Source organism: Rhodamnia argentea, chromosome 11 (assembly GCF_020921035.1).
Source record: "Rhodamnia argentea isolate NSW1041297 chromosome 11, ASM2092103v1, whole genome shotgun sequence".
NCBI classification, from domain to species: domain Eukaryota; kingdom Viridiplantae; phylum Streptophyta; class Magnoliopsida; order Myrtales; family Myrtaceae; genus Rhodamnia; species Rhodamnia argentea.
Window position 1 is genome coordinate 17,162,479 of NC_063160.1, and position 14,339 is coordinate 17,176,817.

The 14,339-nt window shown below is 40.7% G+C and overlaps 2 protein-coding genes across 2 annotated transcripts; both read left to right on the forward strand.

The window, feature by feature from the left end:
- The first annotated feature begins 200 nt into the window (after positions 1 to 200).
- LOC115757473 (protein farnesyltransferase subunit beta) lies at positions 201 to 6,856 on the forward strand. Its single transcript, XM_030697711.2, has 14 exons — positions 201 to 332; positions 480 to 566; positions 896 to 1,001; positions 1,260 to 1,295; positions 2,001 to 2,083; positions 2,170 to 2,223; positions 3,092 to 3,143; positions 4,026 to 4,090; positions 4,843 to 4,899; positions 5,070 to 5,142; positions 5,349 to 5,435; positions 5,502 to 5,679; positions 5,905 to 6,032; positions 6,425 to 6,856. Exons 1-14 carry the CDS (start codon positions 217 to 219, stop codon positions 6,698 to 6,700), a joined length of 1,398 nt encoding a protein of 465 aa, XP_030553571.2. The 5' UTR covers positions 201 to 216; the 3' UTR covers positions 6,701 to 6,856.
- Positions 6,857 to 10,696: 3,840 nt separating this feature from the next.
- LOC125312984 (CASP-like protein 4A1) lies at positions 10,697 to 14,037 on the forward strand. The gene is made up of 3 exons (XM_048273106.1): positions 10,697 to 11,547; positions 11,835 to 11,970; positions 13,685 to 14,037. Exons 1-3 carry the CDS (start codon positions 10,835 to 10,837, stop codon positions 13,877 to 13,879), a joined length of 1,044 nt encoding a protein of 347 aa, XP_048129063.1. The 5' UTR covers positions 10,697 to 10,834; the 3' UTR covers positions 13,880 to 14,037.
- Positions 14,038 to 14,339: the final 302 nt, after the last annotated feature.

The following is a 14,339-nucleotide window of genomic DNA, read 5'->3' on the forward strand; positions in this document are numbered from 1 at the left end:
ACATCACTGGAAATGATTTTCATTATCCATAATAATATAAAATATTTTCGTAAACGAGAAAAATGTTTTTGGTTTCGCGGATTCTAAAAGTGAGAAGCGATATTTTTTCAAAAAATAGCCTAAATAAATAGTACGCGTTTGTCAGCTAAATTGGCTTAAGCCTTCGACTTGGAGTCCCACAATCGCTGCATCGTTGAGGTGGAAGAGGCAGGAGCAATGGCGTCGCCGTCGAGAGTGACGGTCACGCAACGTGAACAGTCGATGGTGGAGCGAGAAGTCGGCAGGATCTACTCTCTCTTCGCTCAACTCCCTCCTGCTGCTCTGTCCTTCTCGTCCGTACCACCTCTCTCTCTCTCTCTCTCTCTCTCTCTCTGCGCGCGTCTGAGCTTACTGAAGAGTGATTCGATTTCCTGTAGTTTTTTTTTCCTTCTTCTCTCTCTCTTTTCCATTGTGGCTGACCACTTCTAGCGATTTCGAAGTATGGAGATTCAACGAGATAGCCACATCGAGTACCTGACCAACGGCCTCCGTCGACTCGCTCCCTCCTTCGGCGCCTTGGATGCCAGGTAATCCCCACCGTTCCACTTCAACCTGGTGTGTCGAGGAATCGGGGTTGTTGGAGCTGTACTTAGTAGTTTGATCCGGGGGTTGGCCCTTATGTTTGAATTTGGGGGCATTTTCTGTCGTGATGGCTGTCTCCTAGTTGGAGTAGCTCCTTCTTGCCAGAAGGAGCCCTTTCTTATGGTGATTTAATGCACTAGTCGGCTTGTTCGGTTTTGATGTACTTGTTGAGTGGATATGCCCTTTGTGTTTAGCTCTTGTTGGGTATTAAATTTGAGGCGGGTTGGCACCTGTGAACTAATGTTTGATTACTTCTTGATGGAATCCTTTGCAGCCGCCCGTGGCTCTGTTACTGGATCATACATTCTCTAGCTTTGCTGGGTGAACCTGTTGATGCTGAACTTGAAGATAATGTCATCGACTTCCTTCGTCGCTGTCAGGTACCGATGCCTCGTTATTATCAGAGAGCATTGCTTCATGCTGGTCATTTCTGTGGTTGTATTTCCAGTAGAATTGACTGCAGTGTCTTCCCTGCCGATTCGAGGACTAGCCTCCTTGGGACCCCTTATGAGCAAGTTTGAAGTTGGATGACTATTCTCAGATTACATTTTCCTCATTTTCTCTGCTATGCATGCTCAATTATTTCTTCTTACAGTAATGACTTAACTTTATCTTAACGTCACATTTTTTGCCTGTAGGATCCAAGTGGTGGGTATGGGGGTGGACCTGGACAGGTAGCTATTACTTTCCTAATGTATAAGAATGGAATGTTGTGAGATATTTTGAAATGCTAAAAGAATTTGTGTCTTCATTTCTACTGTTTTGACCATATTTGGTTTACACAAGTAAAACTTGTTCTTCTCCTGATTGGCTCATTCTCTTGACTCACCTTCCGTGGATGAACCTTGTGGAGGAACACTTAGGTTTTGGGGAATTGGGTTCTCACCAATGTTTGATAGAGCAATCATAAAGTTTCTTTGGTGGATATTGCAATGGAGATTTTCCATATTTTGATGTACCCATCAGGAAATATATATATATATATATATATATATATATGTGTGTGTGTGTGTGTGTGTGTGTGTGTGTGTGTGTACCAACGTGACATTTATGCAGATGAATGGTGTTAAGTAGGGCCATAATATATGTCAAATACTCATTATTGCAGGCCATAGAAAGATTCTAATATCATTTTGTTCTTATTACTTGTAACATGTACTTGGTTAGCCTTTTTTGCAGTTTTAGTGGTACATGGATATATTATACTTTTTGCCTCTAAGATGTCTTCCTATTCTTCCAGCATAGTCAGGGGTTATCTAGCTCAGATCTGAATGTGGTTCAGCTGTGCAGAAGATTGGTTTTTTCCTTTCTTTGGTTTATCTGTTAAGTTACCTGGTCTCTTGCTGGTGGTTTACTGCCTATAAACATTCTTTTCTCAGCTGCCTCACCTTGCAACAACTTATGCTGCGGTCAATTCTCTTATTACCTTGGGTGGATCCAGATCTTTGTCTTCAATTAATAGGTGGTCACTTTTACTTATTAACATGTTGAAGTTCCGTGCTTTTTTCCATGGATGGCGTGTAATATGGCATAAACCTTCTTTCTCAGAGATAAGGTGTACAATTTTTTGAGGCAAATGAAACAACCAAGTGGAGGCTTCAGGTATGAAATCAATCCAGATGTTTACTTTATAATTGAAGTGATGTCCATCCGAATAAAGTATAATATCATCATGTTCAAGCAATACTTGGTCAGTCTCTTCATTAAAAATTTTGAGATTTAATGGCAAGGTCTAATTTATAATTGAAGTGATGTCCATCCGAATAAACTACAATATCATAAAGTTCAAGCAATACTTGGTCAGACTCTTCATTAAAAATTTTGAGATTTAACGGCAAGGCCTGTGGGAGGGAGGGAGATGATGAGCGAGAGCGAGTGGGGAGGGAGGAGGGAGGGAGGGAGAGAGAGTGGTGATGAGCAATGAGCGTTATGTTCCAGTTGTGTGTTTAACCACTAATTTTCACAAGTAATTATGCTTTGATGCACTTCTTTTTTTTAAGTACTGGACAAGTTAGTCCTCCACATGTCCTCTCTTTAGTGGCATACCATGGAGCTTTAACTGTGGTGTAATTGTAACCTTTCCAGCACAGTAGAGAGTTATTTTGCGGCTTAAGTACACCCCAAGTGCCATAAGTTGTTTGCATCAAATCGATCACTTTGTACTGTTTTGTAACTTTAAGTGCACTCTTTAAAAAGTGCCGATTACGTGGTATTTTTTTTAATATTTGAGATGACGTGGCTCGGTGAATTTGACACTAAAGTGATCGTTTTTATGTGTTACTTAAGTGTCGTTTGTTTGGCAAGTTACAACTTGCACTGTGACATTTAGTTTTGCTAGTGGCTTTGCTTGTTATTTTGCTTACCTTGATAAAATATGATCAACTATCTATTTTGTTTCTAACTTGCAGAATGAAGTGTAAGATTTCCAAACTTTTAGTAATTTTGGGTTAATTGGACTTATTATTTCCAGGATGCATGATGGAGGAGAAATCGATGTTCGGGCTTGCTACACTGCTCTCTCTGTAAGTTTATTTTTTTTTCCACCACACACACACACACACACCACACACACACACCACTCTCTCTCTCTCTGATGCTCCTCGGGTCGGTCTCTGTACTCTCACTCTCATCTAGCTTTCTTTCCAATTATTTAGTGGCTCAATCATGAATTTAGTCTACGTATATTAGCACTCAATTTCTGGAAACTGTCATATGACCTGCTGTGAGGTTGGAGACACCTTAGCTATGTGGTTCTGATGCTTTTTGAGTCAACTAGCATATCATCTTAAAACCATTTGTATTACTGTAGTAATCGTTGTTAGGGTTATGTTTCTTGCTTATTGAGATATTTTATCTGTCCATATGGATTTTTCTTGGGCGCAAATATACTCCACTCGAAATAAATGGCTATCTTCTTTCAACCATCCCTGGATTCTCTTACGCTGCAATGCAGGCTCTAGGACAGGCTATGTTTCAGTATGTATATCTCCTGTCATCCATGTGTCCTTTAGCCTTAACAAACGAGATAAATGCTCTTCTACAAAGGATTTTGGCTTTGTCCTTGTCTCTGTACTATGTATTGCTGGATCTGTAGATTTGTATTATCAAATCATATTATGAGCTTATCAGCATTCCTGAGATGTCTTACTCATGTATAATGCTTTTTACTGAAGAGGGTCCTTGATTTAAGGAAGCTCGTCTTCCTTATGTTCTCACCTTTTGGCCATTGGTTAGATCTCAAGTTAGAATTCCTTCATTCCCTTAGAAAGCGATTGATCTATGTAACTGTTTGCCACTCAAAGGTTTATTCTTATACCAGGATGATTCCTTCATTGTTTTCATGGTCATCTTTTTCCATTTGTCAGAATAATCTCTGAATGATGCTGAAATTCCTGCTTGGCTAGGTTGCAAGTATCCTAAATATTTTGGATGATGAGCTGGCTGGAAATGTTGGAGATTTCATATTGAGGTCTGTTAAAATTGGTTTGACATGGAATTGGCAGTGCCTTTTGGATTTCATTATCAGTGTTCCGGTCTCTTGCTTAACATTCTGTCTCCTCTCATGGCTTATTGACTCAAAAGTTGATACACCTCATTTGCATTTATTAGAATTAGGCATCGTGCCACCTTTTCTTAAGGTGACTCTTTGTGAGATCGTTAGATGGTGTTAATATGTTTACTGTTTACGATAAACATACATGATACTAGAAGGGGAAATGATGTCATACTCTTTGAAGCAAAAGGATTATAAAAAGGTAAAAAAGATCATTTTGGCCCTCTGGCTACTATGGCTTTGTGCAATACCTAATTGCTCTTTACTGGAGACTCATTTGGGCATAATTTCTATAGTATGTTGAGGTTCTTTCATCGGTGGATCTGTTTTCTTTCTCGAAATTGTGTTGTTTGTCAATGACTTCTAGACAGGTCAGGTCATGTCTTCAACCTTAAGATGCTAATTACTGGTGGATTGCCAATCTGGATCAGTAAAAAATGCTTTTTATGATGAAAATGTATCATACCTATCAAATTCCAGCCTGGCACAAAATGCTGTTTTGAAATTTTAGGTTCATATCTTGATGCACCTGAACCGGCTGAATTTTTTACTGGGCATGTCAATGTAGAAAATTGTACCTTATGTGGCTTGGGGAAGTTAGACTATGATACTGCCTAAGGAAGCATCTTATTAATTTGCTGAAAGCTCTATCCTTGGGCTTTATGCAGTTGTCAGACTTATGAGGGTGGCATCGCAGGAGAACCTGGTTCTGAAGCTCATGGTGGGTATGTCTCATCAAATAGCTTAGAAGTGGTGTCTGTTGCCTAATGTCAGGAATAAGCCATTTGGACGGCCATGAAGTTGTTTTCCGTTCTTTGTTCTTCCTCCATATTAATGTTGCTATGTCTTTGTCTTATCATGAAATTTTCTTTATACTTTTGTTCTGGGTTTGCAGATATACATTTTGTGGGTTGGCTACGATGATTTTAATCGATGAGGCTGATCGGTTGGACTTATCTAGATTAATTGTAAGTCAAAACACTGTACTTACTTGCCTCTCTTTCGACTGTTGTGTCTGGCTAATTGTTACCTCTATATACAGTTAGAACTCATTGTGTCTGTCATCTTGATAGTTTTGTGAGTCTACGACCTGCATTTCTTTGTCTGCTCTTCTTCTTTTAAGTCGTCTGTTGTTTTCTTCGAAGTGCAATTCATCTGTGCTTTGTTCTGTCAGGATTGGGTGGTGTTTCGCCAAGGAGTAGAATGTGGCTTTCAAGGGAGAGCTAATAAATTGGTTGATGGTTGCTATTCCTTTTGGCAGGTAATTTCTGTTTTGACTGTTTTGGCTCCAGTTGGTTGATTGTAGTATTAAAAAGGGAACTTTTAGGGGGGTGCTTGTGCATTGCTGCAAAAATTGCGTCCATTTGGTCTTTCCGAAGGAGGAGATGAATCGGCAGATTCAATCAATTCATCTCTATCTGCTGCATCCAATCTGTCTGAACAGGAAAACAATCTGGAGAGTGCTTCTCCTCAAGTTGATGGGGCCTGCCAGTTTAAACAGGCAGGTATGTCTTATAAAGAAAATGCAGTCCTCTGTTTCTACTTCCTTTTGCATTGCAAAAATGAACTTTATTTTGTGCTTATAGATCCCAAATCTATTTGTGATAAAAAAACTCCGCTATCTGTATTCACTATGGATATGACTCATGTCATGTGGGATATGAACCTCAATTAATATGTCATATTGTCATGTCTTATTTGTTATTTCATGTGAAATTGCTTTTTTGCAGGTCCTCAAAGTGCTTCCTGTTCTGTAAACCTTGGCAACACCAGTTATAATTTTCTTGAAAGACGTACAGAGGTGGGATCTCTCTTCAACAGTTTAGCCTTGCAGCAATACATTCTTCTATGCTCTCAGGTACTAGTGCATATTTTGTAAGAGAAGCCGTGTTTTTTTTATCCGAAATCCATATTCAGTGGAAACAAATTCCCTTGCATCTACCACCTATTTGCATTTAGTAGCGTTCAAGTTGCTGTGTGGTGATTTATAGTCTGTGTCATGCTTTAGATAACCTATGCAGTTAAAGTTGCTGATTGCTATAGCATGTACCTTTCTGAAGATCTTAACAGCACTCTATAATCAGCCGAATACCATCTGTATCTAATGAGAGATTAGTTTGGATGATACTAATTGACCTTAAAGACACTAAATTCCCGTGTCCTTAATGGTTTGTTCATTGATCTCATCCTGATATGCTGCTGCCAATTGTGAGGATAGCCAGTGTTGTGACCTTTCATGCTTTGATGCAGTTGCCAGAGGGCGGATTCAGGGACAAACCCGGAAAGTCTCGAGACTTCTACCACACATGTTATTGTCTAAGTGGCCTCACGGTGTGTCAATATAGCTGGTCTAAGAGTGCGGATTCGGCCGCTTTGCCCTGGGCTGTTGTAGGTCCATCCTCCAACCTCGTGGAATCCATCCACCCTCTCCACAATGTTGTGTTAAGCAAGTATCACGAAGCAAACGAGTTTTTTCGCAAGGTAGGAAGGGATGTATACTTACAAAATCCGCAGTCGGAAAGATAGGGGAGAATGAATATTCATGGTGATTCATGGGGAGCTTTAAGTTCACAATTTTTAAGGTTTGTTATACTTGGCTTTCCTGTTCTTCATCATCATCGTCATCATGACAAGTGTTGAGATGATTAAAGTTGCAAACAATAACGAACCAACAAATTAAGTGGGAGCCTCAGGAAGCCTTGTTTTGTCTAATTTGACGTTCAATGACACCCAGGAGAGGATTAAGACACGTTGGGAGTCAATACCTGATTTACTACATTCAATTGATGAATTCTCGTCGACAGCCTCGGGATTTCTTTCAGTCGATCGTCACAGTAGACAGGTTTGGGCTACCTTTGATCACTTGTGAGTCATGCCTGCAAGTCGAAGCGTCGAAGCCAGTGATGTACGAAAGGTTCCAACCAAAAAAGTTGGACTGAATCGGAGACGGGAGTGGAGTGACGGGAGAGCGCATGAGGAAACCATTGTCTTAAGCTGGATTTATGGTAACAAAAGGAAAGAAGAAGAAACAAAGCAAGAATAAACAAAAACAGGATGTTACCATGCTTTGTCCTGAGAATCCTACGAAATCAATATACGACATATTTGCCTGTCTGGAAAAATGAAACGGCCTACTCAGTCATGTATTATTCATCACCGGAAGCATATTTCTAAACAAGTTATATGATGCGGGAGCATCGAGCTTCATCAATTTGCTCCCATGTTTAACTCTGATCTTGCCTATTAATTTAGCTCAATCCTTACTTTTGGAGCTCAAGGATAATTTTGGCTATAATAAGAATCGTTGGGTCAGAGTTTGGAGATGTCGATTCATGTTGATTGAATGGGTAAGTTGTCCAAAAACTACTGAGATATCGATATTCAAGTTGATTGTCGATTCTAAGTCTACTAATCGACCATCGAGCATCAAAGGCTATTCTAAATTAATTCATCACAATCGATGTCCATTCAAGCCAAAAAGATTTTGATCATAACTTGCTTTAGTGGGTTCAAACTAAAGACGTCGAAGTGAAGACTAACTACCAAGCTATTAAGTAAGGAGTTAACGATTCTTCCTTCTTGCCGATCAATTAGTTGGTTACCGTTTCACCAGTCTAGCAAACCACCAACATATCAATGGGAGGCTGCTTTGAGCCATTTCCTTGATTATTTGGTGATATTCCAAGATAATTATTTGCCGGTCAAGGCTGATGGATGAATTTTGGAAGGTGGATAACAAAGCTAAAGATTCAAGATTTTAAGTCAACATATCATTGTTGCATTTCTTAGTTCCAAGGTTTTTATGAATCTGAATTGTGTTGTAGGTCTCAAGAGTCAAAGTTCTAGTTTCTAGTTGTTTTATAGCATTCTCTGGTTCCTAGGATTTTAATGGGTTTTTTAGTTGCTACGTCTTTATTAATTGGGTAGTTTCGGAGTCTTTAATGCTTTGTCTATTTCCAATGTAATAATCCTTCTATAAAAAGAGCTGAATTCTACCAACAACGTTTTCGATTTATATGAATACACGGGATTTTCTTGTGTGATTGAATATCTTTGGAGAGTCCCTGCTTCATTATTTTTAGAGAGTGGATTACTTCTCGGTGGTGAGTCAAGAAATCTTTTATCCTCGTGTTATTATTTAGTCATTGGTAGTGAGCTTTTCTTATCCCGAAGTACTTTATTCTTAGTAGGTGGTTCGTCCTTTAAGCCTTGATGGTGAATTTCGTCGATCTCTTACATCACCCTTGATTGGTGGAGCGTCTTTTATGCCTCGACGGTGGTGATCAAATCTATACTGCATTTGCACATCATTGACATCCATCCCCAAACACTCTGATCTGTCCTCGATTCCTTCCGTCATCACTCAAAAGTAATTCGCCCATCGTGCAACCACGTACGTACTGGTATATTACTGTCTTAAATATCACATTGTTTCCAAACTTGACCATTTGACGGTTTTCCTAGTTATTAGTTCATCAATATGTCACATTTTTTTTTTTTTGGTCTAAACAACAGGTTGATTTTATACGCCATTGATTTGAAGTGGTGAATGACCGTAATAAGGGTGCTTTCACAAAAAATTTTCTTCGGCGGTACTTAGGAGATGCACGATAACCATTCTTCTTCTCTATTTCTATTCTAAACCTATTTCTGAAATAGGTTTGAAACAGAAACTCTTTTGGTAACATAATTCTATTTTTCTATTTCTGAAACAAAAATTTGTTCCGTAAATAGATTTGAAAGGAAAATCAAAAACAAAATTTTTTAGCTTCTCGGAGAAATAGAAATTAGAAATAATAACCCATCGCTTTTTTTCAAGTACCCACTGCCGTTGATCACCACCCACTGCCACCCACCTCACTGTCGATAGTTGCCACCCATTGTTGGCCACCGCCGACCATTACCTGCCGCCAATCGCCACCCATCGCCATCCTCCGCCGGCCGCCTCAACCATGGCTAGCTATCGCCGACCTCCGTTGGTCGCCGCCAACCACCACCCGCCACCGATCTTCGCCGCCGCTAACTACTACCCTCGGTCTCTCACCACCGACCGTCATTGCCCCTCGCCTCACCGTCGGCGGCCGCCACCCATCGCCGCCAAACTCCCCCAACCGTCGCCGTCCACGCCCACGACCACCGCCGGTTGTCGCCGCTAACCACCCCCCATTGTTGACCTTCGTCGGCGCTAACCACTGTCCTCGGTTGCCGGCCACCGACGATCGCCGTAGCCCCCTGCCTCACCCCTGACCACCACCACCCACCGCCCGCCACTGCTATCCACCGCCGGCCACTGCCGACCCTGCCGCCACCGACCATTGCTTGCCACCAACCTCGTTGCCCACTACCACCCTCTCGCCACCCTCCGCGGCCGTCGCCGCAACTATCACCGACCATTGCCAACCATTGCCGACCTCCGTCAACCGCAGCAATCACCGCCACAATAAAAAAAATAATTTTTTTATTTTTAAATAGTAAATAATAATTTCTAAAAGTAGAAATTTTCAACTATTGTCAAACGAACTACTGTTCCTAGATCAGAAATTTTATGTCATTATCAAATGCATTTTTTTTTGCTCAAAAACTCATCCAAAAACAAAAATAGAAAAATCTATTTCTAGCTAGAAATCTATTTCTGGAAGTAGAAATAGATTTTTTTATTTTGAAATAGTAAATAATAATTTTTAGAAGTAGAAATTTTCAATTGTTGTCAAACGAACTTCTATTCCTGGATCAGAAATTTTATGTCATTATCAAATGCAATTTTTTTGCTTAAAAACTCATTCAGAAACAAAAATAGAAAAATCTATTTCTAGCTAGAAATCTATTTCTGGAAGTAGAAATAGATTTTTTATTTTGAAATAGTAAATAATAATTTCTAGAAGTAGAAATTTTCAACTATTGTCAAACAAACTTCTGTTCTAAGATAAAAAATTTATGTCACTATCAAATGCATTTTTTTTCTCAAAAATTCATTCAGAAACAAAAATAAAAAAATCTATTTCTAGCTATAAATCTATTTTTGGAAGTAGAAATAGATTTTTTTTATTTTGAAATAGTAAAGAGTAATTTCTATAAGTAGAAATTTTCAACTGGTGTCAAACGAACTACTGTTTCGGGATCAGAAATTTTATGTCATTATTAAATGTATTTTTTTACTCAAAAACTCATCTAGAAATAGAAATAGAAAAATCTATTTCTAGCAATAATGGATTTTTATTTTGAAATAGTAAATAATAATTTTTAGAAGTAGAAATTTTCAATTGTTGTCAAACGAACTTCTATTCCAGGATCAGAAGTTTTATGTCATTATCAAATACATTTTTTTTTGCTCAAAATCTATTTCTGGAAGTAGAAATAAATTTTTTATTTTGAAATAGTAAATAATAATTTCTAGAAGTAAAAATTTTCGACTGATATCAAGCGAACTTTTGTTTCAAGATCAGAAATTTTATGTCATTATCAAATGACTTGTTTGCTTTTAGAACCGTGAAGTAAATTTACGATTTCGTCCAATCCATCCAAGAAACTGCCCATAACTTCTTGGAAATCAGTCTTCTCCCCCTCCCTCTCTCTCTGGCGTCATCCAACCCCACCATAATGAGACACCTTCATCGGTGCTGGTGTTGAACTCGAACTCGAACTCGAACTCAGTCGCAGAAAATGGAAGGGAGACCTCAACACCAAGCACAAGCTGAGGACGATCATCAACGTGCGGACCAACAAATGGAGGAAGAAGAAGAAGAAGAAGAACAAGAACAAGAAAAGCGTCAAAGTTCGGCTGCACCTCCGCCTTCTTCATCCCACTCTAAACCCAGCAAACCCACAACGCCGCCAGGCCCCGGAGACGACGAGCTGCCGTCCCCGATGCCGTCGCCGCTCCACCCGATCGATTCGCCCTCCCACTTGTCGCTCTCCTCGGACCAAAGCTCCATCAGCCGCTTGTCCTCCCCACGAGAAGACGCCCTCGCCAATTGGCCCCCACCCACCACCGCGAACCCGGATTCTCCGCCGCAACTGCGGCCGCTTCCGCTGGCTGTGGCGGCTTCTGTGAAGCGGTCGGTGAGGGACGGCCCGGGCCCGCTGACCGTGGTGGATCCGGGTGCTGAGAGCGCTCAGGTCAAGCAAGAAAGCGGCGCCGTCGCCGGAGACAGCGCCGCCACGGCTGGCGTCGGAGGAGGAGGTGACGGGAGTGGGAGGGTGAGGCCGAACTTGTCGATACTGAGGAGGGCTAGGAGAGATAGAATGGTGAGGAGGGCACTGTTGGTGCTGAGGGTGTGTGGGCTTGTGTTGTGCTTGGTGTCTTTCTCTGTTATGGTGGCTGATAAGAACCAGGGTTGGGCTCTTGATTCCTTCTACCGATACAGGGAGTTCAGGTTTGATCTCATTGCACCTAATAACTCTTCAAATTTTAAAATTTCCGTTTTCTCATTTGTCAGTCTTCTTAGATTGAGGTTTCTGTGAATTTGCAAGCCCCAACTGAAAGCTGGTGATCATATGTGATTTGCTGATTCGGAAAGTAATTTTCAGGTTTCTGATGGTATTCTTTTGTGCTTTTTGTTCCTTCAGTTGTTGTTTGGCTTTTAGGGTTTCTAAGACAATTTTGGGTATATGGAAAGACCACAAATGGCGATAACTTCTGTTGGATTCTTACATTATGCAGGTACATTGTAGCAGTGAATGCGATAGGATTTGTGTATTCAGGGCTGCAAGCTTGTGATGTCTCTTATTTCTCAGCAACCGGAAAGGGTGTCGCTCGGTTCCGTCTCCGGCATTACCTGGACTTTTTCCTGGATCAGGTGAACCTTCTTTTCTTTTCACCATCTTCTTTTCCTGGAAAGCACGTTGCACAGTGGCCCACATTTCACCGTGCATGATTCGGTGATATTACTCTCTTTGGACCTGTGACTGATCATCATAGATGGGCCCTCCCAATAAATTAGTTAGTAGAGATAAGAATTGTGATCAGAGGTTAAATTGTGAACCTTCTTTTCTTTTCACCATCTTCTTTTCCTTGAAAGCACGTCGCACAGCGGCCCACATTTTGCCGTACATGATTCGTTGATATTACTCACTCCTTGGACCTGTGATTGATCATCATAGATGGGGCCTCCCGATAAATTAGTTGGTAGAGATAAGAATTGTGATCAGGGGTTAAACTTTTTGTGTATCATTTGCTGTTGGTCCCCATTTGATCAAGTTCACCTAGGACTATTCTTTCCAACTTTTCCTTTTCCCACCTTTTTCAATGAAGGATGCCTCCTTTTGCTGTCCATTCTTTGTTCTCTCTTCTGTGCATATTGCACCTTGAGAAAGTTGATCGTTTCTAAAGTAAAACGAATAAGACTTTTGGCAGTGTGTGGGTGTGATTGACTTGCCATTCAAAAGTGAATGGGGCAAAGTCAGTAGGTCATTGGACGAGTATGATTTTCCCTGGTTAGTTTAATCTGTCTTAGTGGTTAAGAAGGAGAAAGGTTGGATCCTGCCATTAGAGGTCCCAAGATGACAAGTAGTGCTTTGTTAGGTGAGTTCACTCTATATCTATTGTAGTTGAGAAAACCACAAACTAAACTCGTGGGGTCTCTTCGACCAAACAAAAAAAAAAAGCTCGTGGGGTCTCATCAAACTCCTTTTTTGATGATTCAGTATAGATTTTGTTCGGTTCTGTTATCCAGCTTTTTTCCCTGGGGTTAGAAGGAAAGCATCCCGAGGTTGGCGCATCTCGTTGGGCATAATAGACCTTGATTAGTCTGGTCCACAAGATTGAAGTAAAAGGGAAAAGAAGAAAATATTCTCCCTTTTTGGATAGGTGGTGTTCTGTGCTGTGAGTCCTGTAACAGCACTTTCTGCTTTCGGTGGAATATCTTACAGAGCATCAAAGAACTCCGGTAGATTGAACTTTCTGGGCGAATGAATCTGTCATATCTTGTCTCATTTTGAGCCTTTGGCAGAATCCCAGTTTTCGACTCTTTCGTCTCTGGGGCTCTTGCATGTCTTGCCTTGAGGATGTAGGCATCGAACAAATTCAACGTACTATCTTCAGAGTTATATTGGAGAACCGATCTTTGTAAAAAGATTTTTGAACAAATTAATTTATTCAGTCACTTAGAGACATTAGCTCCATTGACTAACAAATCGGTGCTGTATTCAAACGCATATAAATGAAAGTCTACAGAATAGATGTGGCCATTCCCTTTCAACTCTGGTCGAGTGAAAGTTACAATCATCACCACATAATAGTGCGCCTACATGTCTTAATCGACATCGTTTTTCGACCAGAAGACCGAGAGCTAACTATCGAGACTTTGGGCTTTCTGGGCACATACTTTGGGAAATGTTTCATGAATGTTTGTTGCCAGGGGCAACAGAGATCAAGTTGGTGATGGGAACAGAATTCCCCTTGACAGTACAGATCAATACTAGAATGCATTTGAAACGTTCCATGTTCTCATGATTGGAATATTTTGTGTCATCTTCAGTTCAAGCTCTGACTGCTGTGTGCGGGAACCGCAGGTAATGAGTTATCTGCTGTTATCTGCATCATCATCAGCTGCAACGAGAGTTGATGATTGGGAATTGAACTGGGGAGAGGACAAGTTCCCGCAGATGGCAACCGCGTCTGTGGCTCTCTCCATCCTGGCTTTCATGGCCTTTGCTCTCTGCTCCATCATCTCCGGTTACACGCTTTGTACCCTCCGTTCCTCGTAAACGTCAAAACATATGAATGACCTGCCTAATTTTAATTTTTGTTTGGTCGTTCAATTTCCTCTGTGTGTATGTATGTATTAAATCTACTCAATGCAGTTTTGATGCAATATATGAGTAGTGTAGATCAGCATAACAGAAGATTTCACTGTTTGATCGAAGCAAATTGCGAGAGGTAAAGAGTGAGTGTGATCGATCACTGAAATTTTTGCCCTATGCAGGTGAGGTTTGTGATTATAGAATCATCCTCGGATGATCGATTTAAAAAAATAAAATTGAGGCTGTCATAACAATCCCATAACTTGGTACCATTATGGGATGGTTGGCTCGCTGCATCTGGTGACTATGATTCTGAAGATCAACGTAGAGGGAGTCTTGCCTGGAATCTGTCGCTATTGAAAGCTTAAGGCTTATACAGGAACAACATGCTTCTATCATCGGCGTACAACGCAACTTTCAATTC

Coding starts and splice junctions, on each gene's coding strand:
- LOC115757473 (XM_030697711.2), top strand. CDS start 217: ATGGCGTCGCCGTCGAGAGTGACGGTCACGCAACGTGAACAGTCGATG. Junction 3,144..4,025: donor CTTGCTACACTGCTCTCTCT/GTAAGTTTATTT, acceptor CTGCTTGGCTAG/GTTGCAAGTATCCTAAATAT. Junction 4,091..4,842: donor GTTGGAGATTTCATATTGAG/GTCTGTTAAAAT, acceptor GGCTTTATGCAG/TTGTCAGACTTATGAGGGTG.
- LOC125312984 (XM_048273106.1), top strand. CDS start 10,835: ATGGAAGGGAGACCTCAACACCAAGCACAAGCTGAGGACGATCATCAA. Junction 11,548..11,834: donor TACCGATACAGGGAGTTCAG/GTTTGATCTCAT, acceptor TACATTATGCAG/GTACATTGTAGCAGTGAATG. Junction 11,971..13,684: donor TGGACTTTTTCCTGGATCAG/GTGAACCTTCTT, acceptor CGGGAACCGCAG/GTAATGAGTTATCTGCTGTT.